This window comes from Thunnus thynnus, chromosome 6 (assembly GCF_963924715.1).
Source record: "Thunnus thynnus chromosome 6, fThuThy2.1, whole genome shotgun sequence".
NCBI lineage: Eukaryota > Metazoa > Chordata > Actinopteri > Scombriformes > Scombridae > Thunnus > Thunnus thynnus.
The window spans coordinates 29327677-29352585 of NC_089522.1; the positions used below are offsets into that span (position 1 = coordinate 29327677).

The following is a 24909-nucleotide window of genomic DNA, read 5'->3' on the forward strand; positions in this document are numbered from 1 at the left end:
TGCTGCAAAATGTCACAGAGAGAGACACCAAGACAACATTTTGTTTTGCAGTCAGGGTGTCTCTCTCCATCTTGCATGAGCCCAAACATGCAATTTTCAGCGGTGCCGCTTTACTTCCGCAAACTTTGATGTAGTTGTTTAGTAAATAAGAACAAACAATGACTGTCTAGTGCCTTAAAGCTCTAGAAAATATGCCTCCAGTGTCTCCGGCTCTTTTTGAAATGATTAAGTTAAGTCCTCACCTGAGTTTGGTGTTGCAGTGCGAGCAGCGGAAACAGGAGCTGTGGTAAACGTGCTGATTGGCCACCAGCCTCTCCAGAGGATAAACCGTCTTCAGACACGACACACAGGTCTCCCTCACCGGCAGGCGGAAGCTCTGCACACACAAAGTAAACTCAGTTATTGGTACAAAACAGAACAGAAATGTGTTTTTTGTCTGTTTGTGTCCGATGTGAAGGACTCACCCTGGAAGTCTTGGGCTGAGAAGAGTCTCTTTGATTGGAGGATGCTGGGGTGCTGGGACCAGAACCTGAGGGAGAACGAAATGGGAAGTATAAGAAAAGGCAGTGACGCGTTCTGACCACTAGATGGAGCTGATTTCATGTTTAATGAAAGTAGAGCGCTTGACTTTTTCCCCCCACATAAAGTGAATTTTAGATGTTCAGGGATCCAAAAATGAAGCAGTGGATACAGTTTAGAAATTAATTATCAAATGATTCATAGTAGACAAATAATTACTGCTGTATGAAGTAGAACATATAGAAATGTAGATAAATTAATAAAAAGATCAATTACTTTCTGAATAACTCAACTCTTACAGACTGGACTCTATTTTGAAAGTAGAATAATCAGCTTCAGGTGCTTCATGTTTTGCCACAATTACTGTGTGGACTCCCATTAACTAAACCCAAACATCCACTCTAAATGAGACTTGCCAAGTTCTCATTACAGGAAAAGAATTCCTATCATCTTGAGTCATATGAAGACATGGAAAGTAAATTACTGTTGCTCTCTGCGGTAAAACTCTTCCTGCTGTTTGGTTCAGACTCTGGACTCTGTAACAAATGAAGAAAAAGAAGAAAGAGTCCATGAAGTGAAACATCAACCATATCTGACATATCATGTAACTTATAATAACGTAAGTGAGCAGAAACTGAAAGGATTGCGACAGTTTGTGGCATTTAAAGGCAGTTGTGTTGACGTTATAATCCTCACCATGTCCAGAGAGCACGGAGGGACATTTTCCTTCTGCTTCCCGCAGTAACTGTCCAGCTGATCGTTCTGAGAGACAAGAGACACACAGGAAGTTCAGAAACAAAACGCTTAACCCACGTCGCCGCTTTACACTCACACGAGACAGACTTTCAACCTAGAAAAATTTGACTGTCTGAGCTGCGTGTGGCCTGTTTATTTGCTTACGACACTGTGATCTTGGCCGCCCTGCGGTTCAGAGTCAGTTTGGGTGATTGGATTTGACTACAGCACAGAGCAGACACCTTGGAAGCTTTAGCTGCAGGCAGAGAAGTGAAAAAAACCCTCTCAAGTACTGTGGAAGTTCAGGTATGTGAGCAAAGTAAAATACTGACAGTTAAAGGGGAATTCCAGTAGTTTACTATTGTATTGTCCTAACACTGGGGGATTCAGAAGACAATATTTTTAGAAAAGAAGAGTTAAAATCAAAGCAGCAGAGGCCGAGATATCCTGACTTTTAGTCCCTGCTATGGGTCAACATCCATACACGCTGAATCCAGCAATCACCATGATGCAACTCAATAGCTTCACTTATAGCGAAGGCTTTCTATTAATAGTCTGAAGTCTTGGGGAACCCTTTTGACCTTTGGGTTTAAGACACTGACCATGAACTGCAACTGTTATAAGCTACTTCACACACCTGCTAGCGGCAGCTGCGTCAGCTGGAACATGGAACTGAATGCTGAAGCAATTATTCTCAAAAGGCTTCTCCTTGATCTACCGAAGCTTGGATTGTACTCATTTGTACATCGATTTGGATAAAAGTGTCGGCCAAATGAAAAAAAAGTAAATGTAACGTCCCTGGTTTGAGTCTGGCTGGGGAGCTTTGGCCCCATGTTACACATTGTCACACATTGTCACACATTTCAAGTGTCCACATGAACAAATCAGTGTCAGCCCTGTTAGTTTCCAGGTGATAACGCACCTGAAGCTGATTGAAATGCCAGAGGAAGAACAAGTTAGAACAGTAACAGCTTAGCTAGCTAGCAACTTCCTTAAACCAACTCAAACACATGAATGAATCTTTTTCATGAACTACAAGTGAAACAAAAGTTTTAGTCATCACAGGCGTTCATTGACGCCACTCTTTTCAACCACAGGTCATTCAGTGGTTGCAACTCATGAGGGGAAGTAAACGCTGCAACAGCTCTGTGCTCATTCTGTACAACTATACGTGTTGAAATCACTGGAACTGCTTTTTTGTCTTGTTGCTTTAATGAAACAGGCAGAAAAACGGCTAAATATAGAGTAAATTTACTGTAACTCAAGCTGCCATTAACTAGTCATAGCTACACTTGAGAGAAGATGATACACTTATCAACATCTGGCACCTCCAGATGGTGGTTTAAACAGGATTTCAATCTGTCTTGAATGATTCTTGGATGCATTTACACTTTTTTTTGGACATTCAACTACTATCCGATCTGCCCAAGACGCACAAAGTGACTAAGTGTACATGGGGTCTGTTTTGCACGTGGACCCCCGTCTCCTCTCATTTCCTTTAATTTTTTGGGGTTCAAAGCTTCTCATGAGGCACAAATTGTTGACCTTTATGTGTGAAATCGGTGAAATGCCCCTTTAATATCTTTCAGCACTACTGGAATGAACTCAAGGATGATTGACGGGAGTACTCACACTGACTGAGGTGGGAGAGACATCCTGTTTGGAGATGGCAGCTTGGTAGAGGGCCATCCTGTCCCTGAGAGGAGTCGACTCTGCGAGACTTCCATCTGCTGAAACACACGATATTGAGACGTCTCAAATTAAACCTTGACCTCAGATCATCATTCTTAGGAGTTTCTATTTGTTTAGGAATCTAATTTCTTGAGGTTTTGGGGGCAGATAACCTTGCTTGAAGTGCATCACGGCTGAGATTTCACTCTTCAAACTGGTTAGAGATTCGTCGCTTGCTGTAGTTTGACAGCATCTTGCATTTTTTTTTGTTACAGTTATTAATTGCTGGGGAAGTTTGGTAAATTCTACATTATAACACCACTGTTCCTGTTCAGGATTTATTATTTTTTCAACCCATCCCAGTTCAGAGGGAGTGCAGAATGTGCTGGTTAGTCATGCAGGCTGTGGACGGGAACATGAGGTCAGGAGTGGTGTGCAGAGTGGGGGGAAACAGAGGCTTGTCTCTTCCTGTGCACTCTGAAACAGTCTGCTGATCGCAGTGCTTCTACCACCGCCTGCGTCGTCACTTCTGAGTGCTTCACTTCTGACTGTTTCATTTCTGGGAAGGATGTAATCCATCCAGAGGAAGTCGGGACGACGCTGAGTGTTTTGGAGGATATTGTGACTAATTGAAAAGCACCAGAGAGAACAATGCTGGATGTGCAGATGAAGAAGTTCGAACAAAGGCTTTGTCAATCTGACACCATAAGTGCAGCGCATGTTTTTGCCTTACTTAAAATAGATATTATTGATGATTTAAATCAGCTATAATCAGCATTTCTATATGAACAATAGATGGAATGACTACTTGTGTGTGACAGGAGTCACTAATAGAGATGAACATACTGAGAAAATATCAGACTGCTGCTTTGGTTCGCTCTCAGCGCTCTAATAGCGTCGTCATCGGCCGCAGCAGGCAGCTGTTTTCAGAGGAAAAGCTCTGAAAAGTCACTGTACACTACCTGCTCAGCACCAAACAGCAAACAGACACAGTTATCTGTAGACTAGCTGGTGAACATAGTGGAGCACTTAGCAGCTAAAGAGCCAGATATTTCCCTCAGGAGTCGGTAGAAAGCAAAAGCAGAAGCTAAAAGAGAGTGAATATTGGACTTATATTCACCAAATGGACAGAAACACGACTCCAGATGAATGATAATGTTGCTGCTGGATATATACAACATATACTTAATGGTGTATGTTTTTTAAGCTATAGGCGAATATAAAAATTTTAAACCTGTAATTAATTAATTAATTACTTTTTCAGTGCACCAAGCTGGAAACAACATATCATCACCTTATAAATGCAAACAGTCCACACATTCAGCAGATATGGAGCAACATTATTATTCATTTGGAGTCGTGTTTGTGTCCTCTGATGACTGAAAGTCCAAAATCCATTCTCTTTGTAGCTCTGGTTTGATGTCTACTGACTCCTGAGGAAAATATCTTGATCTTTAGCTGCTGGCTACAAGATCCAACTGTAGTCGTTCACTGTTTGCTGTTGTGCAGGTAGTGTCCGGAGCTAAATTGCTCCACAGAGATGAGAGGAGCTGAAGAGTCGAGTGATAATTCTCTGTTTCATTTGATCCAGTGCTAAAATAAATTAATTAAAGCAGCTTTAAAGAAAAAGAGAACAGACAAAGTACTACATACATGTAATCTGGTGTGAAATACTTACTATGCCATTAGTAAATGGTTAAAATAGTCAGATTTAAAGTGATATTTACCTCCTAGTAGCTGGTCCATGCTGACAGTACCACCGCTGTTTCTTCTACTTGTCTGCTCTCTGGACACCTGCAAGAACACCAACAAACAAAAACCCAAAGAAAAGCAGAGAATTAGGGGTGACAAATTACTCAAAGTATCAAAAAAACATATTGAACGCGTCCTGCATGACCGACACAAACACACTACAGCTCCAGCATACACGGCCGTTTGATGCTCACATGTTTTGGCCGGCGGAGCGAACGGGCTGGAAGCAACGCTGCTGTCCATCAGGAGGATCAAAGTGGAGAGAGACGAAGGAAACGCAGAGACAGGAGGGACGGAGGGAGGGAGAATGATAGGTGGTTAAGAGTGGTGTGTGTGTGTGTGTCCGTCCAGTTCAAACCACTTTAATCCCCTTATGAGCTCAGAGAGAGACGGAGCCTGAGACGAACACCCCGTCTGTCCACAGTCGCCGGCCAGAAAACAACTCAACTGATTATTTATCTGTTGCGGTTTTAAACTGAAATTCAGGCCTGACTCATAAAAACCATTTCAAAATAATTCAACCAGCATCTCAGGGCCTGACATGGGAAACATGAACAGTTTCTAAAGAACCGGTTATACTTATCTTTTTATTATTTCCGGGTGCAAAGCAAAGAGAGCGCCCGCAGTCACCCTAAAGATATATTTTTGTTGATCTGGTGAAATCAGGTCAGGCTGACAAGCCTCACCTTTATCCGGGCGGCAGTCTAACCACTCCCACTAACAGTGGTGCCACTTCATCCTCCCGACACCATCGTCCCTCCTGCCGTCGCTTTCAGGTACAGATTACACAACAGGTCAGACAGCGACTGACCCACAGTCCACACGTTAAGACTTCAGTCTGCGACTCGCCTTCATCATCATCTCAGGTCAGATAGACTGATATATCTGATATATTTACCACTAAAAAAATGCACAAAAGGTTTAGTTTTTGTCCTGTTTATACTTCAGGTTCAGTGTTCAGAGCGTTTGCAGGCTTCAGCAGGTAAAGTCGAGAAAGATTTCACAACAGAGCGGAGAAAGAGGTGGATGCAGGTCATGGAAACATAACAAGTACCGTTCAGACAAGTTAATGCTTATCAGTTATCAACCAAAAATATTGCTTTTTTCCCATGAAACTGTGTATGACGCAACAAGTATTGTGTGTGTGTGTGTGTGTGTAACCGAAGCCTGATATATCTTATTCCTCTGTGCTGTTGAGCTCTATTGTTGTCCAGAAACTATTGAAAACACATCAAAGAGCCAAATCGCTGCACTGGGAGACATGTTTCACCATTATGATGAACACACAGTTCTGATGCCCTAAATACTCACTAACAAATTTTTACTGCTGTTTAAGTAACGTTTGCTAAAAACTACAGCATCCAGCTGTTTTAGGAAAGTCTTTTTTTTTAATGAAAGTATAAATTCATGACTCGTTTTTAAAGATTTACGTCATTAGTAGGAACCAACAGGCTTTGGGCTGAGTGTCACTGACACAGTAGGGAAGTTGGGAAGTATTAAGAGAGACAAATTGTTTTTTTTTCTTGGGAGTTGTTGACAGTTACTACAATACAAAATATCACCAGCTTTATCCGTTAAACTACACCCAGCGCTCTGTTTTTGTGTGTGTAATATGACATCTGTATCAACTTTTAAAGCAAGTTCTACTGAACAGCAGCCACTGTGACCCCAAACGGCGATTACAGCATGATGATAAATGCTGAAGTCTAACAGTAGCACGAGTAGAAAAGACTCAATAAGTCAGCAAACCGACTCTGTAGTGCAGCAATATCAAGCTAAGGTGTGTTAATATTAGCCAACATTAGCCACCATCAGTTTAACTAGATAACAAAAAGCTTTCCTTTAAGAAACGATTTTTAAACCTGATCGGTCTAAACATGCAGTGCTGGTTCTGAAAAATGTTTGCCACAATTGTGCAAGAAGTTTTTCTTGGATCCTGAATGAGTTAATGGAGACGGACTCCTGATGGGCCACATTAAGAACCACCATGATGTCTTTTGTGGCAGTGAAACAATGTTCACAAACTGCTTGTAAACAACTCAGGCTGTTCCACTGCTGTAACTTTTATTTCTGTAGGAACAAGAAGAAAAAGTTACAAAGGAGAACTGTTTCAGACTCCGTTAGAGGACGGCTCGACTGGCAGACACGTAGCAGAAGGGTTGAAGATAACAAGCTTTGGTTGAGTGTTTGAAACAACATTTCTAGGTCTGACAGGATTTAGTAGAGAGTATTTAATTGATTAAAGGTAAGTTTTATTGCCTAGATTATCTCCTGTTGTAACTTGAAGTGAAGAATCTTTGCTGATTTGAACTGTTTTGCTCAGTTAAAAGATTTAAAGTCACTGACAAGGTAATTTTTTCACTTTTTCTAAGCTTGCATCACTGTTTAAATGCACTTTAGTTTGAACAAAAGTAAACGCTGCAACGTTCAGGCTGATTCTGGCTTCGGTTCAGCAGTACTTTCAGTCTGCTGCTGATTCGAGCTCTTGTGTTCAGTTCAGTATAAAACTGAGCCTACAGCAAGTTTAAAGCCAACTATTATGAGTATCATGATTGTTTCTGTGGCTTTTCATGGCCTTTCAATAAGCTTCTAACCACAAATTAACATCCTGTGAGTCACAGCTAAAAGCTCATTTTTAAATCAAACTTTTATCCTTTTAATCAGGTGAGCCCGACTTTAACAGATGATGTCATCGGAGGGCGAATCTGTGTCAAATCTGAGAGTCAGAAGGGAGTTAAACATGATACAAAAGATGCAATCATAAAATAATACAAATGTAATGATAACAGGCGCTGACTCACACTGAATAACGGCTGAGTGCAGGAACAACAAAAATGAACATTTGGCTTGTGTGGCGGAAATCAAAAGAACAGACGAATCCCGACAAAGAGTCTCCGAAAACAGTCATCATCATAATAATGGATCTATCCCCGCGGGTGGATTATCTTCCACAGACCGGAGGTGCGGCTTTGCAGGAGGGGGGTGTCTGAGGCTGGTTTGCGTGTCTATGTGTGTCTGTGTGTGTGTGTGTGTACATGAGGACGGGGTGTAAACATGTGTGGGGGTCAGTAGGATGTAAACAAGCAGGCCAGGCTGGATCAGCAGGGCTAGACAAAGAATCTGCCGCTAATCCTGACACTATTAAAGCTCTCGTACAGACTGACTTGCAGTTCCCCTCATGACCCCACCCACCTCTCACACACACACACACACACACACACACACACACACACACACACACACACACACACACACAGTTAACCCAAGACAATACCCTCCTCCTCTTACATTAAGCTTTCCCAAAACAAAGACAGAAGAGGAAAGCATGAATCAATAGCCTTTTAAAACGCAGCAATATACCCGAAGCACGACACTCAATAATGCTAATAAATGGCAGCAGACACAGATGAAAGGAGCCACTGATAAAGTTAGCTCATGAAGTGGCCTTTCATTACAAGTCTACAAAAAATAACTCCTTCAGCTGCAGAGAAAACGTCCTAAGTCGACGAAAACAGACAGAAAAAGTAAAAGTGGAGAGAGTGGAAGCCTCGGGGTCTGTTCAGAGGCAGAAACAAAGGAAAAAACACACCATATGGCCGTCTGGGTCTGAATGAAAACACCATAGCTACCTCTCGTGAAGACGAACGGAGAAAGAGTCACAGAGAGGGAGGGATGAAGAGTCAGCAGAGAGAGACGGAGGTGAAGCTGGATTTCTGATGGACTTCAGTCGTACGAGTGAATCCAGCAGCAGCTGCAGTGAACTCCAGAGGACTGAGACACACAGACTGAGCACAGCAGAGCAGAGCAGAGCAGCCCCGATCTGGCTTACGACAGGGGAGACGTGGGGTAGGGTCTCTCTGGAGATGGAGGAGGAGGAGGAGGAGGAGGAGGAGGAGAGGCGACAGGGAGCAGGTGTTCCAACGGGGGGCTGATTCAAAGGGGGGTGTGGCTGGATGAAGGTGGGGATGGTGACAGGAGGGGAGGCAAAGTGTGCCATAGTGCTACAGATGGTTAAGGGAGGAAGGAGGAGGAGGAGGGGGGCATATTTAATACAAGTATATTTATAATATTAGTGGGTTAGTAAAGTGTTCTGCATCACATGTGTCAGTTTTTAGGGTTTTTCATTGAGGGGGTGTTAACTGGTGCAGTGGAAAATTAAAAAAGAATAAAAATGTATTTATAACAGTGTTTAGGATTGTATATGAAGGCAGATGTGTTTGTTTCCAAGAGTAAAAGAAGGCTTACAGCTTGTTTTAATACTCTCATATGTGAATAAATGTTCTGCGTTGCACTTCGGGGATTTTCTGTATTTTTCTTATCGTCAACAAATCTCATGTGCAGAGCCAAACCAACAATAAATTGATCTACTTAAAAACTATTGTACGTGTATCCAAAGCCTGATAAATCTTATTTCTCTGTGCTGTAAACCTCCGTTTTTGTCCAAAAAAACTATTAAAAACACGTCAATGAGTCACATCGTTGCGCTGGCTGACATGCTCCTTGGCCCCTCGAAGATTATAGTCACATTAGTTTGTTTAGAAACGGCTCCAAAGATTAATAACAGATGACATTTTCGGTCTCTGGAGAGTAGTTCTGTGTAAGGCAGATGTGGCAGATGTGTGCATGTGTGGGAATGCGGTTTGGTTTACAGAGCTTTGTTAGCTTGTTGTGCTTCGTATCACAACATGTTGACTTTCTACTTAAAAGTTCTTTGAGTAATTCACAGTGTAATATAAAGTCAAGAGGTTGTGGTAGCACAACAAGCTAGCAAAGCTCCGTAAAAGGGAACCACTTTCCCATTCAAGTGAAGAGGAAAGTGGTCTCAGACTTTGGATACACACACACACAATACTTGTAAGTAGATCAGTTCATTGTTGGTTTGGCTCTGCACATGAGATATGTTGATAGTAAGAAAAATATAGAAAATCACCAGCTGTATCCTTTGTACTTTATTGTTGTCCACACATGAAAACGATGCTATGAGAGCGCCGAGAGTGAACCAAAACTGTAAAGTTGCTAAACAATGAGCTGAAACTCGCTATAAAAGCTCCGTAAAGAGTCACTACGAGACATGTCTCTGACATCACACTGTCATTTGATACATTTTTACTATAAAATATATTGATTATAGCCACTTTAAGTACTGTTTGATGTTAACAAATGTATCTGCTTGTATCATATAATGTACCAACACAGAGTTTTGGGGGTGAAAAAGGTTAAAATAAAAACTAGAAATACCACCTCGCAGTTGTTCGCCTCCACCAACCAGTCAAGTTGCAGTTTAAATCCATATTTGTCCAGACTCATAACATTTATAGTGAAGACTTTGAAGGAATTTAATAAAAAAGGTATTAAGTGGGTTTTTTTTTTTTTTTAAATTAACATCTAAATTCTTGAGTTATGGCCAAAAAAACATATTATGTGAGGTCACAGTGAACTTAATCTTTGACCATCAAAATCTAATCAGTTCATCCTTGAGTCCAAATGGAGGTTTGTGCCAAATTTGAAGAAATTCCCTCAAGGCGTTCCTGAGATATCGTGTTCATGAAGATGAGACGTACAACCTGAAAACACAAAGCTTCCGGCCACGACTGTCGCCAGCGCGGAGGCATGAAAGCAGATGGGTGAGGGGAGGTTAAAGGGGTGTGTGCAGTTTTTTTTTTTTAATATTTGTTTTTTTTTTTTCCTGTGTCATGATCCCCCCCAGTGTCAGAATAAAGAAGCGGCGGGTGTACGGGGGTGGTGTCATTTGGGACAGGAGGGTGGTGGTGCAGGAGCAGCTGGTGCGGGGGGGGGGTGACTGTGGGAGTACAGGGAGGCTGGGTGGGGCTCGGCTCTAGAGAGGAAGCTTGTATGACTGTGTGGGAGGGAGGGGAGGGAGGGATGGAGAGGGGATTTCTAGGCCAGTGGGGTGAGGGTCAATTAATTTCAGAGCGCCTCATGACTGCATGCCTCTCCAAGCCTGCAGAGAGGGGGGGGGGTTATTTAGATAAGGGTTTGTGGGGGGGGATAGGAGGTAAAAAGGGTTAATAAAAAAAAAGTAGAGAGTAGCCTTTGATGATGTGTAGAAGAAGAAGGGAGGGATGGTTGAGAGAAAACAGGAGGAGGCCAAGGAGCAGAAAAGTGGACAACAAGCATGATTGATGAGGTGGGGAGGGGAGGGGGGGCTTTGATGGCCTCAGGGGAGACGGTCTGATGAAGCTCAGAGTGCGGATCAGCTGTCTGCAGTCATGAGTCTGCCAGCCTGCAACATTACATCATCTGCCCTGTGAGGAGGGGGGGGGCTTAACAAAGAGAAGTAGAAAAAGGACTCGCCTTTACAGTAGAGTCTATTGTACGAGTCTCAACACTGTGTCTATAGAAGTGTATAGATCTTGTATGACGGCTTGAGGATTTCCTCAAACAATTCCTCCTTTTGGTTAGACAAACTATGCAGCATGCAATTAAAAAGACTCTCCAAAATCCTTCCAACTTCCCGTAACGCTCCTTGATCTCACTTTTTTTTTTTTTAAAAGCCCACATACTGCAGGAGGTCAGTGTTGAGCTGAACACGGTGGAAAAACTAAATCTTTGTTAGAAAGGCACATTTTAGTTGTCTGACTACAGGTCGTTTTTTGCCAAGAACCGCTCCTTTGTTAGTGTTGGATCCCATAAAATCTCAACAAAAATCCTCTCAGGTTTAAAAGGATAACGCTGGTGATATTCTATGCTTTTCTTTTTAACCATCAAATCCCATAAAAAGACCAAAATCAACACTGAAGTAGAAACAAACTGTAAACACTGATGTTTTAAGTTGATCTGTTGAACTTAATAGAATATGATTGCTTATTTATACATCCAGCAGGAATGGTGCAGTTTGGAGTCGAGTTTGTGCAACATTCACCCTGTTTTAGTCTCTGCTAACTCCAGAGAAAAGTATGTAGCTTTATGCTCCACGATGCTCTCACCAGCTAGTCGCTGACTGACAGTAGCATCGAGCTGTGTCTGCGTCGTTATCTGATATTTTTCCAGCCAGATATTCTGAACACAGTTGGTTGGTTTTGTTTGGCAACAAACTTACGCAACAAGCGTAAGCGTGAGCGTTCTGTCATAGTCAACAACTGATTTGACAAATGTGGTTTTCAAACTGGTTGAAACCTGCATTAACTGAAGTTTTTGGCCACTTAGGGGCAGCGGAGACAATCTGTGAAGGGTTGCAAATAACGATTATTTTCATTATCATTTCATTATATATTTGACGATTATGTTCTTGGTTAATCAATTCATTGTTTAGTCTATAAAAAGTAAAAAAGAAGTGAAAAACATCCATTAAAACTACCCAGAGCTCAAAGTGATGTCCTTAAACTGCTTGTTTTGTTGGACCAACAGTCCAAAAAACAAAAGATATTTTATTTGCTATCATATATGATAAAAACAAGCAACAAATCATCATAATTCAGAATCTAGAACGAGCAAAGTTTAGGATTTTTTGCTTGAAAAATGACTGATTAATCAATTATCAAAAAAGTTGTCTTTCAATCAACTAATCGATTAATCGACTACTCGTTGCAGCTCAATTACAGAGCAACATTTACCACCTGGTGAGTATAAGTCCAATATTCACCCTCTTTTTGCTCCGTTTTTAGTCTCCACAAACTCCTGAGGGAAATATCTGGCTCTTTAGCTGCTAAATGCTCCACTATGTTCACCAGCTAGTCTACAGATAACTGTGTCTGTTTGATGTTTGGTGCTGAGCAGGTAGTGTACGTGAGTTTTTAAAGCTTTTTCTCTGAAAACAGCTGCCTGCTGCAGCCGGAGACGACGCTATGAGAGCGCTGAGAGTGAACCAAAACAATGAGCTGAAAGAAGCTAAAATGCTCCGTAGAGTTGAGAGGAACTACAGAGTTGGGTGATAAATATCTGTGACCCATTTCACATAAAAGCAGTCATGTGATCCATTGTTAATATAAAAATATTGATTAGCTTTAAAGACTGCGCTGACGTTTTTCTGATCGATCATGTACAGTATAGTGCAGCAGGCCGAATACAAAACACAAATACATCCCACATTAGTAATAAATTGATTGGGAGGCCTGCTGATTGTAGGTCAGTGATGTTTTACAAGTTGTTAACTTTAAACAGAGTGAATACTGAAGCACCATTATGCCTCTTAAAGCCACATAATGACTTGTTATGCTCTCTTTCTGTCATAAATAGATGCTTTGTGCTGAAGAAACACAGCATGGCTGTTGTTAACATGCCACACCTCAACTATAAGCACTTTACATTTAACATGCCTCGAGGAAATGCATGACTGGACCTTTAATGTCTCCACTTTTATGCTCCACAAATAACAATAAGTTGTCCGGCAAGCATGAAGTGAAGCTCCAGGCGCTACTGATGCTAGCCCGGAGGATGTGCTAGTCAGCTGAGTGTGTGTGTGTGTGCTCGAATGTGTGTGTGTGTGGATATGAAGGATGGTGAAGTGAAGCTGCACCATGTGACTAACAGCATGACAGCACCGAGGGGATCTGACCTCTTTGAGAACAAGCAGACTTTTTTTTTTTTACTCAAACTAAGACGAATCCTGATCTTGTTGTGTCTGAACTAAAGTTTCAGACTCTTAAGAGTGGAAACTTGCACTAAAGCTGGAAGATATATTGAATTAATTAGAATTTTTGTTTTTGCACGATGTGTGAAGTGTGTAAAAAAAGTTTATTTTTAGTTAAAAAGAAGTAACGTAGATGTTAGCTGCTACATTAGCAGTTTTGAGTCACAACAGTCTCATATTAGCTATAGGTTGTCTCTGACTATCTCATTGGGAATTTAACAGTCGTCGAGAGGAAAACTGAAAATGACTGCACACTGGTTTGCATTTGTTGACGAGGTATCATCTCTGGTTACGAGAGTCGAAGCGTCGGGAGTCGACTGAACAGTTTCCAGATTCTACTTTCTTCAGGTTTGTTCAGGCAAACAAAAATCGATCAGCCCTACGTCGCACTTCATTCATCTTTAACTCCATACTGTGAAACATTTATGATGGAACTAATGGAAATCCTGCTTACGTCAATCTTCCCTCATGTGTGCAGTAAGATGTGACAACAAACCGTCACCGAGAGGAAGACTCACCTTATCTCTCAGGTTCTCTCCCTTCTCAAACATCATCTTCAGGCTGTTGAGGGGGACGCTGGGCTTCTCGCACTCGGGCACTTCCGCCGCTGCTCCCTCCCGCTCCGCTGAATCTCTGCCGGGCTTCGCCTCCATGTCTGTCAGATCGTCGGGTTGAGCAGACTGGAGCTGGTTGAAGTAGGATTCACCGGCCTGCGTCTCCGGCTCAGTATCCTGGTCCTGCAGGGCTCTCAGGGTGTCAGGCTGGGTCTTGATCGGTGACGTGTGTCTCACTTTGGGACCTGCCGATCGACTGATGTGGGCCTGAGGGTCGGCGGGGCTGCAGGCTGCGGCCTGAGGTTGGACTCTGGGGCTGGACGGCTGCTGTTGTTGTTGTTCCCAGCGTTTCTTTAAAACACTCAGATTCCCAGAGACCAGGGTCGAGGGTAGAGGCTCCACCACCTACAGAGAAACATAAGCATTCAGCGGTTTTTCACTTAGTCTGAGACCCGACATGCATTTAAACCCTGATCCTCAGGCTCGGTCCAACACTGACTCTGACGTTAGACGAGACCTCTTACTGGTTTTATGTCAGTGACAATAACTTCAGACATCTATATGTATGCTCATCTGTTTCCTGAGTAACAGAATAACTATCATATATATACAAAGAAAAGCAGCAAATTCTCATATTTGAGAAGCTGGAACCAGACAATGTTTGGCATTTTTCCTTGAAAAAGGACTAATCTGTAATCAGTGATCAAAACAAACAGTTGCAAACAATAATCAGAGTTTGTTTGAGTCATCATGGAAACTCGACTCATCTAGTTTTAGTTTTCACATTCAACTAGAAATATCTGCAAATACAACTGGACTCACATCTGTTATACGGCTGCAACTAACTTATTTTTCTTATTAATCTGATCGTTTTTCATGATCAATCAATTCATTGCTCATCTACATGCACATCACAATATCCCTGAAACTCAAAGCGAAGTCTTCTAATTTCTTATTTTGTCTCAACGCTCCACAAACCAAAAGATATTCAGTTAACACATAAATTATAGTCAAATATTTAACGACTTATAATCATTATAATAATAATAATAATAATAATAATGAATCCACTAATCACAATCTATCATGCAGATACAGAATAAGAGACGCTCATCAACAGAGTTTACATGCACATAACTTTGGATGCATTCAAACAGATTAGTGAGAAAACAGGATACACACATTTTAACTCTCTGCCACACAAATATGATGACTCACTATTTCTGAACCTTTGGAGAAGACGCACACACACACTGAAGGATGTTAGCTACACTTTAAATCTGTCCTTAGTTCAGTTTGCTCAATGAATTCCACAAGTGTTGGATTTCCGCCACCTGAACTGCTGAATGAAGCTTAAAAAACACTAAAAATATAAACACTGTCCATACACAAGTACAAGTCAGCATTCGTGCAAGCGAACCCACAACATTCTCTCAGCTATGTTTAAAAAGAGAAAAGTAAAGAAAGGAAACAGAAACAACTGCACAGAAAAAAAAAGACAAAGAAACTCAGCATGCAACTTAGATCTGCTGGATACAGAACAGAAAGCAACAGAGCTGGAAAAAAAAACCTCTTCTTTTTGCCAAAGTAGAGAGTAAAAACCTGAGAGAGAAGCTGATGAACCGGGCCGTCCGCTCGCCGTTGTGTGTTTGTGTGTGTGTGTGTGTGTGTCAGTGTGTCTGCTGGACACCCCCCCTGGAAATGCTACAAGCTGTCCCAGATGTGAGAGTCTTGAGAAGTGATCAGAGCAGCATGAAGTAACTAGCCCACCCCCTACACCAGAGAGAGAGAGAGAGAGAGAGAGACATAGAGGGGAGGAAACAGAGAGGGAGTGAAGGGGGTGACAGGGTGAGGGGGCGGAGAGGGAGAGAAAATCAGAAACAGAGACAGTCAGTGAGGGAAAAGAGGGAAAATAAGTCCAGGAAATGAGAAAAAGGTAAAAAAGGAGAGAGAGAGAGAGAGAGAGTGCTGGAAACCTGAACGGTGGGCTTTTCAGAACTTTTCACAAAGAGCTACACAGCGACTAAACCTGCGTAAATAAGAATCTTCTGAAAAGCCTTTTTGACTTGTAATTATATCTGATGTTTATTTTAAGGGATTGGATCTGGCAGCAACACCTTTATCTGCCTCTCTTGTCTCGTGTCCCTTTTTTTTTTTTTTTACTTTTTCTACCGAGAGAGGATCATAGAAGCTACAGTCATCATGAGTGATGAAGAAAAGCCTGTGATGTATAAGGAATAAACATAAAGGACACAATATCTTCATTAAAGAAAGAAAATGTGTGTCGAAATGTGCCTCATTATCAATGTTTTTTACATGCTTCTATGTTTTCATGTAAAGCACTTTGAGCTGCATTTCTTGTATGAAAGGTGCTATACAAATAAAGTTATTATTATTATTAAAAACAACCAGGAAGTAACTGATGGCACAAAAAAAGAAGGAAAATGTTAAACCATCTATCAGAATACACTGCTCTCTGCTCCTACAATGTTTTATTTTATTTCTCTTACTGTCTTCAAAATAATTTTCTGTCTGTTCTGTTAGTTATTGCGTTCAAATTGTTGACACCTGTAAATGATGATCACTTTCATTGTCTTTTGATGACACGCCTGTGGTTGCCCAGGGTTACAGCCAATGGCTTTCCAGTTCGATCAGCTGATGAGACATCAGGTGAGACATAAATATAATGTGATGTTTTCTGAGTGTTGCCTGAAGAGGATAATATCTATCAGAAACTCAAAGTGGAGTCTTCAAATAGCTTATTTTGTCTGATCAACAGTCCAGAATCTAAAAGATATTCAGTTAACTGTCACAAAAGTTACAGTAAAATATTTACTTAGATTAATTTTCTGTCAATCAAACAGTAATAGTCTAATTTCACTGCTTTTTTTCTCATTCTTTACCCGACATTGAAACTTCATCACTTCAATACATCCGTATGTTTGAGCTCCAATCTGATATGAAATATGTGAGTAGACAACACAACTTTAGCAACAAAGGCCATCAATGGGCGGTCAGTTGTGGGCATGTGCGAATCATCAGAAGGAGGAAGTAGAGGTAACATTGCAAACGGAGCGTTCAGAGCAGGTTGAAGCCCTGACTTTTACACAAGCTCAACTCAAGTTTCAGAACTTTGAACATGTTTAACAACCGACATCATAACAGAAAAAAAAAATGCAAAAAGCATGATATGTCTCCTTTAACATAAAAATGTAATGAAGTCATTTGGCTGTGAAAGGATCAATCCCCCTGAGCGGCACCAAAACATCCAGAAGCAGCAGCAGCTGTGTTTAATTGCAACATGTGGATCTACAGGTGTGGCAGCACAGCTGTTAATGTGCAACAGTATGAGAGCAGCAGCATGTGGTGTGTGTGCAGACGAGACATATTTCACATCGAGTCTGGTACCTACCTTCTTCTTATTCTCTGCATTTCCCTCCTCTGCTGCCATCTGGTACCTGAAGACGAGTTGGAGGACAGACGGTGAACGGGAGACATTTATAGTCACACAATCATCATAAACTGTGACACAGTAAGAAGCAGAAGCATCTAGTCTTGCCCTACCCCGCTGTACACACCCTGGAAATAACCATCAAATGTCCCTGATCCTCTCCAAAAACATTAGATGACATTATGTGTTGCATAAACCTGGATAAAAAAAAAAGCTTCAGCCCACAGAGGAGACACAGGAGGGATTTTAGCGGATTCAGCATTTTGTCCACATTGGCTTTAAAACTACAGAAGATTTAATTAAAGTTGCATGAAAAGGTCGTTTCACAATGAGGAATGGCTACATAAACTGTCATTTAACATGTGTTTTTCATTTAATTATGACATAATACATTCAACATTGTATTAATTGCTATTATAATAAATATAACATGACATGAAAATATGTATTACATTATACTGTAATCAGCCTTTTTTGATATTAGCAACACTATCAGTGTCAAACAAACATTCATGTCCTCCTCAGGATGAACTGTAATAACTCTGACTTTTCCTCATCATCATCATCATCATCATGCAAATATGCTTAACTAAGATGGTAAACATGGTAAACATTATACCTGCTAAACATCAGCATGTTACCATTGTTACTGTGAGCATGTTTGCATGCTAACATTAGCATTTAGCTCAAAGTGCAGCCTCACAGAGCCACTACCACGGACTCTTGTTCCGGATATAAGATGGACTTCTTTGCATATTATATTTACTTAATTTGTTTATTTTATTATTATAATATTATTTTAGAGAGAGAAGCAGAGTTCAGACGCGCCACCAAACTGGAATAAACTCCCAGAAAACTTGAGGTCTGCTGCTACTCTCAACTGTTTTAAATTAAGGTTCGCTGCTGCCTTTCATTAAATCAAATTTGGGGCTGTTTATTCATATATCGCACGGCAGCTGCACTGAATCAGAAACAGGTTCATTGTCAAGTAGGATTGCACAAAAAAGGAATTTCCCATGGTGTTGTGGTGCATAACAATCAAAAAAACAGAAGGTAAGAGAAAAATACAACTACCAGAAAAGACAAATGATATAAATATATGAATAAAATGTATAATTCAAGAATAAAATATGGTAAAAAATATATTCTAAGTGAAAAGAGCTGTTGAAATGTACAAAATATTGACCAGAATGTAATGTGCAAATGTAAAATTGCTAATAATGATGTGTAATGAGTGATGAGTTATTTCTATTTACCCTTAAATTCTTATTTAAATGTATCGTTTTGTAATATGTATGTCATGTTTCCTTTACATTTTGTCTTAATGCCTTTTATGTTTTATGTAAAACACTTTGAATTAACACGTTCCTGAACTATACAAAAAAACTTGCCTTATTTGATGCCATTATATTCTTATTGAAAAGGCCAAACATCATCTTTCTTACAGTACAACAAGCATTTGATGGATTAACATTTCCTGTTAAGCAGCTGCTAATCAACTAAAAGGCAGCTGTGCATCAGTGAAATATTTCAGTAAAGTCTTAAGATCGAAATACTGTTTTAAAAGTTTTCCACTTCTAATAAACTCCAGCAAAAACAAACAACCAACTGCAAAACATTTGTCCTGAATATGTTTTTAGTTTTTTGTTTAAAAAGAGATACACACCCAATTTTGGATTTACCCATTTTTCCTACTGTAGGTACTTTAAATGCAAGTTGCTATGAACAACAGTGTTGTAACATCTGTAAATCCAAGATTATTATTCTTGGGGAAACACAAATAGATGTTTGGAATGAAAATATTGAACATCTGCACAAAATCTTATATGAAAAATATCAGTTTCGGTTCTCCAAAACATTTAAAGGGATGTTCGCTTCACTTCCTTGTCAGAGCCAGATGATGATGATGATGTCCTCACCATCTGTCAAACTTACTCTCATCACTATGAGACAATAATGAAAGTACTGGTGAGCTGTTACAGCTGTACACCGCATTCCTCAACCCACAAGCACAGAGCTGTACTAACTCCTGCTGGTCATATGGAGTAAATGCAGAGAGGAAACATCCTAACATGCGGCCGCCGTCTCAACTCACAGTTGAGCAACCTGATATGTTGCACTTAAAAGGGTGAAGGGGGGAAACCCTGGATGTTAGTGCACTTCCATAAAAGGAATTCACCTTAGTTTTATACTCACTAATACGTCTGTGAGAGAAATGACACAAGTGGAGCAACTGGTCAGAGCTGACGATGTGATAAAAATCACAATTTTACAGAAAAGAGGAAACTGAAAACAGCTGAGTGGTAAGAAAGTGTGTCAAGGCCTCGTTCCTGATCAGAGACAGAAGAGAAAAAAAACAAAAAAACAAGACAGCTGAGTGGCTGCTGGTGAATTATTAAACTCACGGTCGAAGCCAGAGGCAGAGAGAAGTGACTTACTTAGAGAAGCGCTCTGCGATGGCGTTGTTTTTACCCCTGGCGGTGACGATGGACATCTCCTTGGCGGTGACCCTCAGCGACTGGGATGCCCACTGCCTGCGGGTGAACGGAGCGACGGAGGCCATCTTTGCTGTGCGATCGATCTGATTGTCACCTTTCCAGGAACACAAGTCGTAACTCTGAGAAACGGGAAGAAACAATAAAAAAAACAAGAAGAAAAAAAGATGTTTAGCCGAATAAAAAGAAAACAGGCGAATAAGCTCTTGCTTCTACTTCCTTATCTTCTGCATTTCTGCTGCTCAGTTTGTCTGAGCAGAAAGAAAACACCCTTCCTGTGCATTTAAATTTTCTATAAACACCCTTCTCACTGCTAAATAAAATGCCTTTGCTTCACACATCTTCCACGTCAAAATGCTTTAGATCAGATCAGAGATGCCAGTTCTGCTTTTATATCAGCACAAAACCTCACCCATAAATCAATATATTTAGTCAGACCACACATTTGACAGCGTGTTACCACTGCAGCCCCAGACAGTCAATAGAGTGCATCACACAGCCATTGACCATCTGTTCCCTGTGTGACACCACTCTAACTGAGCCTTCGGGGCGACTAGCAGCAGACAAGACAACTGATACGCCTGCATCACACAAAAGCGCTGTTGTATACACACACACACTTTCACAACACACACACACACACACACAGATACAAGTCTCTACCTGTTCGCCTCTTCTGCAACTCTGCAGCCTCGAGGCTGAAGCAAGCAGACACACGCGGCGGCACCGTCAGCTCGCTGTAAATAACTGTCATCTGTGAGTTATACACGCTCTGGCTGAATTAAACAATGAGGCCGGTGACGGCAGAGCCTCCCGGCCCTCGACTCATCAGCTCGACGCCGTCCAGCAGGTGGGCTATTGTGGGATGTTGCCTAATTAGGACTGGCTCATTAATTTCTACAGCCATGAGAATTTTTAGGAACTGTGACTCTCGAGTTGAGAAAGTTCTCTAATGCAGCGGTCAAAGAGTCCCACAATGACAAAAAAACCTCAATTACAAGTTAAAGTCCTGCATTTAAAGTATCAAAAGTAAGTAATTATAAAAATTAGCTCCATTTAGAGTGTGTCATATTTACAGGTAAGCATCTTTTTACTCTAATCAAGGGTTTAGTGGATTAAGCGATTAGTTGTTTAGTTGTTAGTTGTCATTTTCGAACCAAACTTGATTCTCTGGTTCCAGTTTCTCCTTTGTGAGGATTTGCTGCTTTCTTCTGTTTTATATCACTGTGAAAGGAAAATCTTTGGGTTGTAGACTGTTGGTTGGACAAAACAAGACATTTTAAAGATGTCGTCTTGGCCTCTGGTAAAATGTGATGGATATGTTTCACTGTTTTCTGACATTTTATAAACCAAATGATTAAATCGAGGAAGAAATCGTCAGATTAATTGAAACTAATCGTTAGTTGCTGCCCTACTTAGTTTAAAAACTTATACTGTTGGGTTTATACAAGGTTGCAGCTGACAATCGTCTTAATTATCAATTAATCTGTCGCTTATTTTCTCGATTAATCAATTTCAGTCTATAAAATGTTGATCACTGTTTCCCAAAGTCCAAGATGCAATCTTAAAGGTCCTGATTTGTCCCGACCAACAGTCCACAAACCAAAGATCTTCAGTTTATTATCACAAAGGACTAAAGAAATGAGAAAATATTCATATTCAAGAAGCTGGAATGACAAAGAAATGACTCAAAATGCTTGATTATTATAATAGATATGACTAATCGAGTAACCGTTGCAGCCGCAGGTTCATAGACAGACAGGTGACAAATTAAAAAAGGAGAAAACATGCTGATGCTTCCCTACAGGACCGGAGGGCTCAATGAATGTTTTGATGTGTATGAAAGAGATGTGAATCATGTGCTGTGGCCTCCACATCTCAAACACAACTGAACACCAGTTGGATATTTCAACAATGTGTCAGACAACACCGCCATCGTCAAAAACACCCAAATATGGGGATATGTTTTGTGAGAATAGTTTCCATCCTTCCAGCAGAGTTCAGAGATATGACAATATGACAAGATGGATTAAAGCTGTGTCAGCAGCTGGTGAAAGCAAAACACCTTCCTGGACTGACACACTTGCTTTTACACTTAATTTGTCGCCAATAATGCATATTTTTAGAAATGTATCAAATGTTGTACGTATAAAACATTTATCTGCAAAGTAACTAGTATCTATAGCTGTCAAATAAATGACGTGAAGTAAAAAGTACAGTAATTCCTCCAGAAACGCAGTAGTACAGTAGCAAGTATAAAGTAGCATAAAATGTAAATACTTTAGTACAGTTTTGAGGAGCTTATTTAAGAATTGCACTTAAATAAACTGAATGAACTGAATTATTCCACTTCTGTTCTTATCTGGTGATTCAAGGCCAAACGTTTGGTTATTTTCACTATCGATTTGTTTAGTTTATAAAATGTCAGCCCGTTGCGAAACTGTGAGTGTTCATTCAACTTCAAAATTATTTATTTTGTCTGACTAAAAGCCAAAAGCTCAAAGATTACAAAAAAAAGAAGAAGAGAAAAGCAGCAAATCCTCACATTATCAAAGCCGTAGCAAGAGAATAATCTGCATTTCTTTCTTTGATTATTTGACAAACAGAAGCTAAATATTAAAAAGTGACATTATCACTGTGCTCAGGTCAGGATCACTAAACTCTCCTACCAGATCAAACACCAGTGAAGAAGGATGAGCAGCGACAGACTGTGTCCAGGCGACACTTCAGGTCAGCTCTGTCAGGAGATTTAGATTACAAACAAAGCAGCATGTAAAACTGATGCAAAGCTGGGTTTTAAAGTCCAGTGTCAAAGGCAAAGAAAAAAAAAAAAAAGAGTCCAGGATTACCAAACAGCCTGCAACACATCCTGAAGTTAAAACAGAAAAAAGAAGAAGAAGAAGAAGAGGAGGAGGTGCCTTGAGGGTTTAATTTCACTTTTTAAAACATCAAAAGAATTCATGAGGGATTCAAACTTCAAACAGAAACACACGGTAAAGAAGCTCAAAGTTTCAAACAGCTTAACTGGACATATTTCTACATTTTAAAGTCTAAAAACCAAAGAAAACAACTTCAGCTTCTTCAATTATTTTAAATATAACAACACCTACCTGCTACTATCTGCTGTTTTACACTCTTCTGCGTTTCAGTTGTGCACTACCAGCGTTATTTCCTCCTCTTTTCACTCCCCGGCCGCTTCCACAAGTGCTTTTGAGTCGACAGGGAAGTAGGAGGAGTCGCACCGCTCCTATTTGACTCCTCTCAGCCAATAACGAAGCAGCATTCACCTCCACCTGACAGGTACAAGCTCCCCCCACCTCCTCCCTCCTCAGTGACTACAAAGGCACCTGAAGGTATGTGTGATGACTATCCTGAGGGTAATGAACAACATGGTAGAAGAGGAGATAGAGGAGAAGGAGGAGGAGGAGGAGTGGGAGGAGGAGGGGGAGGAGAGGGGGAGGAGAGGGGGAATCCCACGCTGGATTCCTGGAAGCTGAGCTGACTCCTGGCTGCCCACTTTCTCACAATGTCAAAGGTTTAGAGGATGTGACTCATTCACAATCCTGGCTGACTCCTCTGAAGCAGGAGGGGGGAGGAGAGGAGATGTTGCTTCGAGATAAAAAGGTTTTTTTTTTTTTTGTGAAAAGAGAAAGAAAAAAATAACCTCTGAAGTAGAGCCGCAACGATTAGCTGATTAATCGATTCGTTGCTAACTATTAAAACAATCACCGTCGTTCTTAAAAGAGGAAATTCTCTGATTCCAGCTTCTCAGATGTGAATAATTTCTGGTTTCTTTAGTTTTCTGTGACATTAAACTGAATATCTTCAGGTTCTGGACTGTTAGTCGAGACAAAAATAGACATTTGACATTATTTTCTGAACTTTCCAACAAAACAACTAATCAATTAATTGAGAAAATAATCAGATTGTCTCATTTCATTCCTAAAAAGGAGATGAAGTGTCGTCTAATACACACCTGGTGGACAGCTGCACATGACGACTGATTTGTAATTTACTTTATTTTTCCTTCTTAGTGCTTTAAAATATTGATCATGTGTGACTATTGAACATTTTCACATGAAATATTGACTTGATATGTTATATATGATATTAGACTGTTTACTTAATTTCCTTAGTAGCAAGATTTAATTTCATTATCTTCATTAGTAGCAATAATAATAATAATAATACATTTTATCTGTATGGCACCTTTCATACATGAAACGCAGCTCAAGATAGTTCACATAAGGTCGAAAACAAGCAATAAAAATGAAATATAGCCTAATAAAACTGATTAAACTACAGACTTGAGAATCATTAAACTATACGATCTGTTTGTCTTCAGGTTTATGAAGATACTTTCAGTTTTGAGATGAGACTTTGTCTGGTTCTCATCTTCTATTTAGAAATTATTGTATATGGAAACAACAACAACAGAGTTTTGGTTTTTAGTTCGGTTGCTGTTCCCTTCTTGTTAAGTTTCGCAACACACACTTTCACCCACAACTTGGATTGTTGAAATAACACTTCAAGAAACATTTAGAACCAGTAAAAAGTGATTTTACTTGTAGTATTTTTACTACAAAGCTGCCGCTAATGATTATTTTCATTATCGATGAATCTGCTGACTATTTTTTCAATCAATCAATTAATTGTTTGGTCTATAATGCTTCAAAACATACTTAAAAATGTCAATCATGGTTTCCAGAGTCATGATAATGTCTTCATGTTGTCTTGTTTTATCTGACCGACAGTCCTCAGTCAACACTTTACTATAATTGAAGATAACAGAGAGCAGCAAGAACCGTGAAATATTTGACATTTCTGCCAGAAAAATCACATAAACTATTAATATCTTATCAAAAACAGTTTCCGAGTCATTTCCTAATCATTTCACTGTCCTCACAGTACAGATTCGTCCTCTTTACTACATTTTGAGCTGGTACGCCAACACTGAGGCCCTCTGGGATAACTGGATTCCAGCTTCATGGTGGCCCTTAGAGACTTTCAGCTCCATCAGCGTCACATCTCCAACAGTGAGTCCGTCTAATCCCAAACACATGACGGCTGTGGAGAGAGCGGATGGCCTTATCTCACCTCAGAAATTCCCAACAATGGCGCTCAGGATTCCAGAGAATTTCA

At 40.4% G+C, this 24909-nt stretch overlaps 1 protein-coding gene across 5 annotated transcripts in view; it reads right to left on the minus strand.

Annotated features, from left to right (window-relative positions):
- Positions 1-24909, minus strand: part of lima1a (LIM domain and actin binding 1a) — a 30397-nt gene that overhangs the window by 2572 nt on the left and 2916 nt on the right. For 2 of the 5 annotated variants that reach the window (XM_067593290.1, XM_067593293.1), the window contains exons 2-10: positions 19711-19889; positions 17234-17279; positions 13786-14226; positions 4653-4719; positions 2887-2984; positions 1216-1281; positions 1004-1055; positions 465-529; positions 243-376 (exon numbers count right to left, since the gene is read on the minus strand). In XM_067593290.1, coding sequence (XP_067449391.1) covers positions 243-376; positions 465-529; positions 1004-1055; positions 1216-1281; positions 2887-2984; positions 4653-4719; positions 13786-14226; positions 17234-17279; positions 19711-19835 — 1094 coding nt within the window. In that variant the 5' untranslated portion in view covers positions 19836-19889. Of the gene's footprint in view, positions 1-242; positions 377-464; positions 530-1003; positions 1056-1215; positions 1282-2886; positions 2985-4652; positions 4720-13785; positions 14227-17233; positions 17280-19710; positions 19890-22436; positions 22505-22877; positions 23029-24909 lie in introns of those variants that run through there. The other 3 variants (XM_067593291.1, XM_067593294.1, XM_067593289.1) reach the window with 3 other exon arrangements.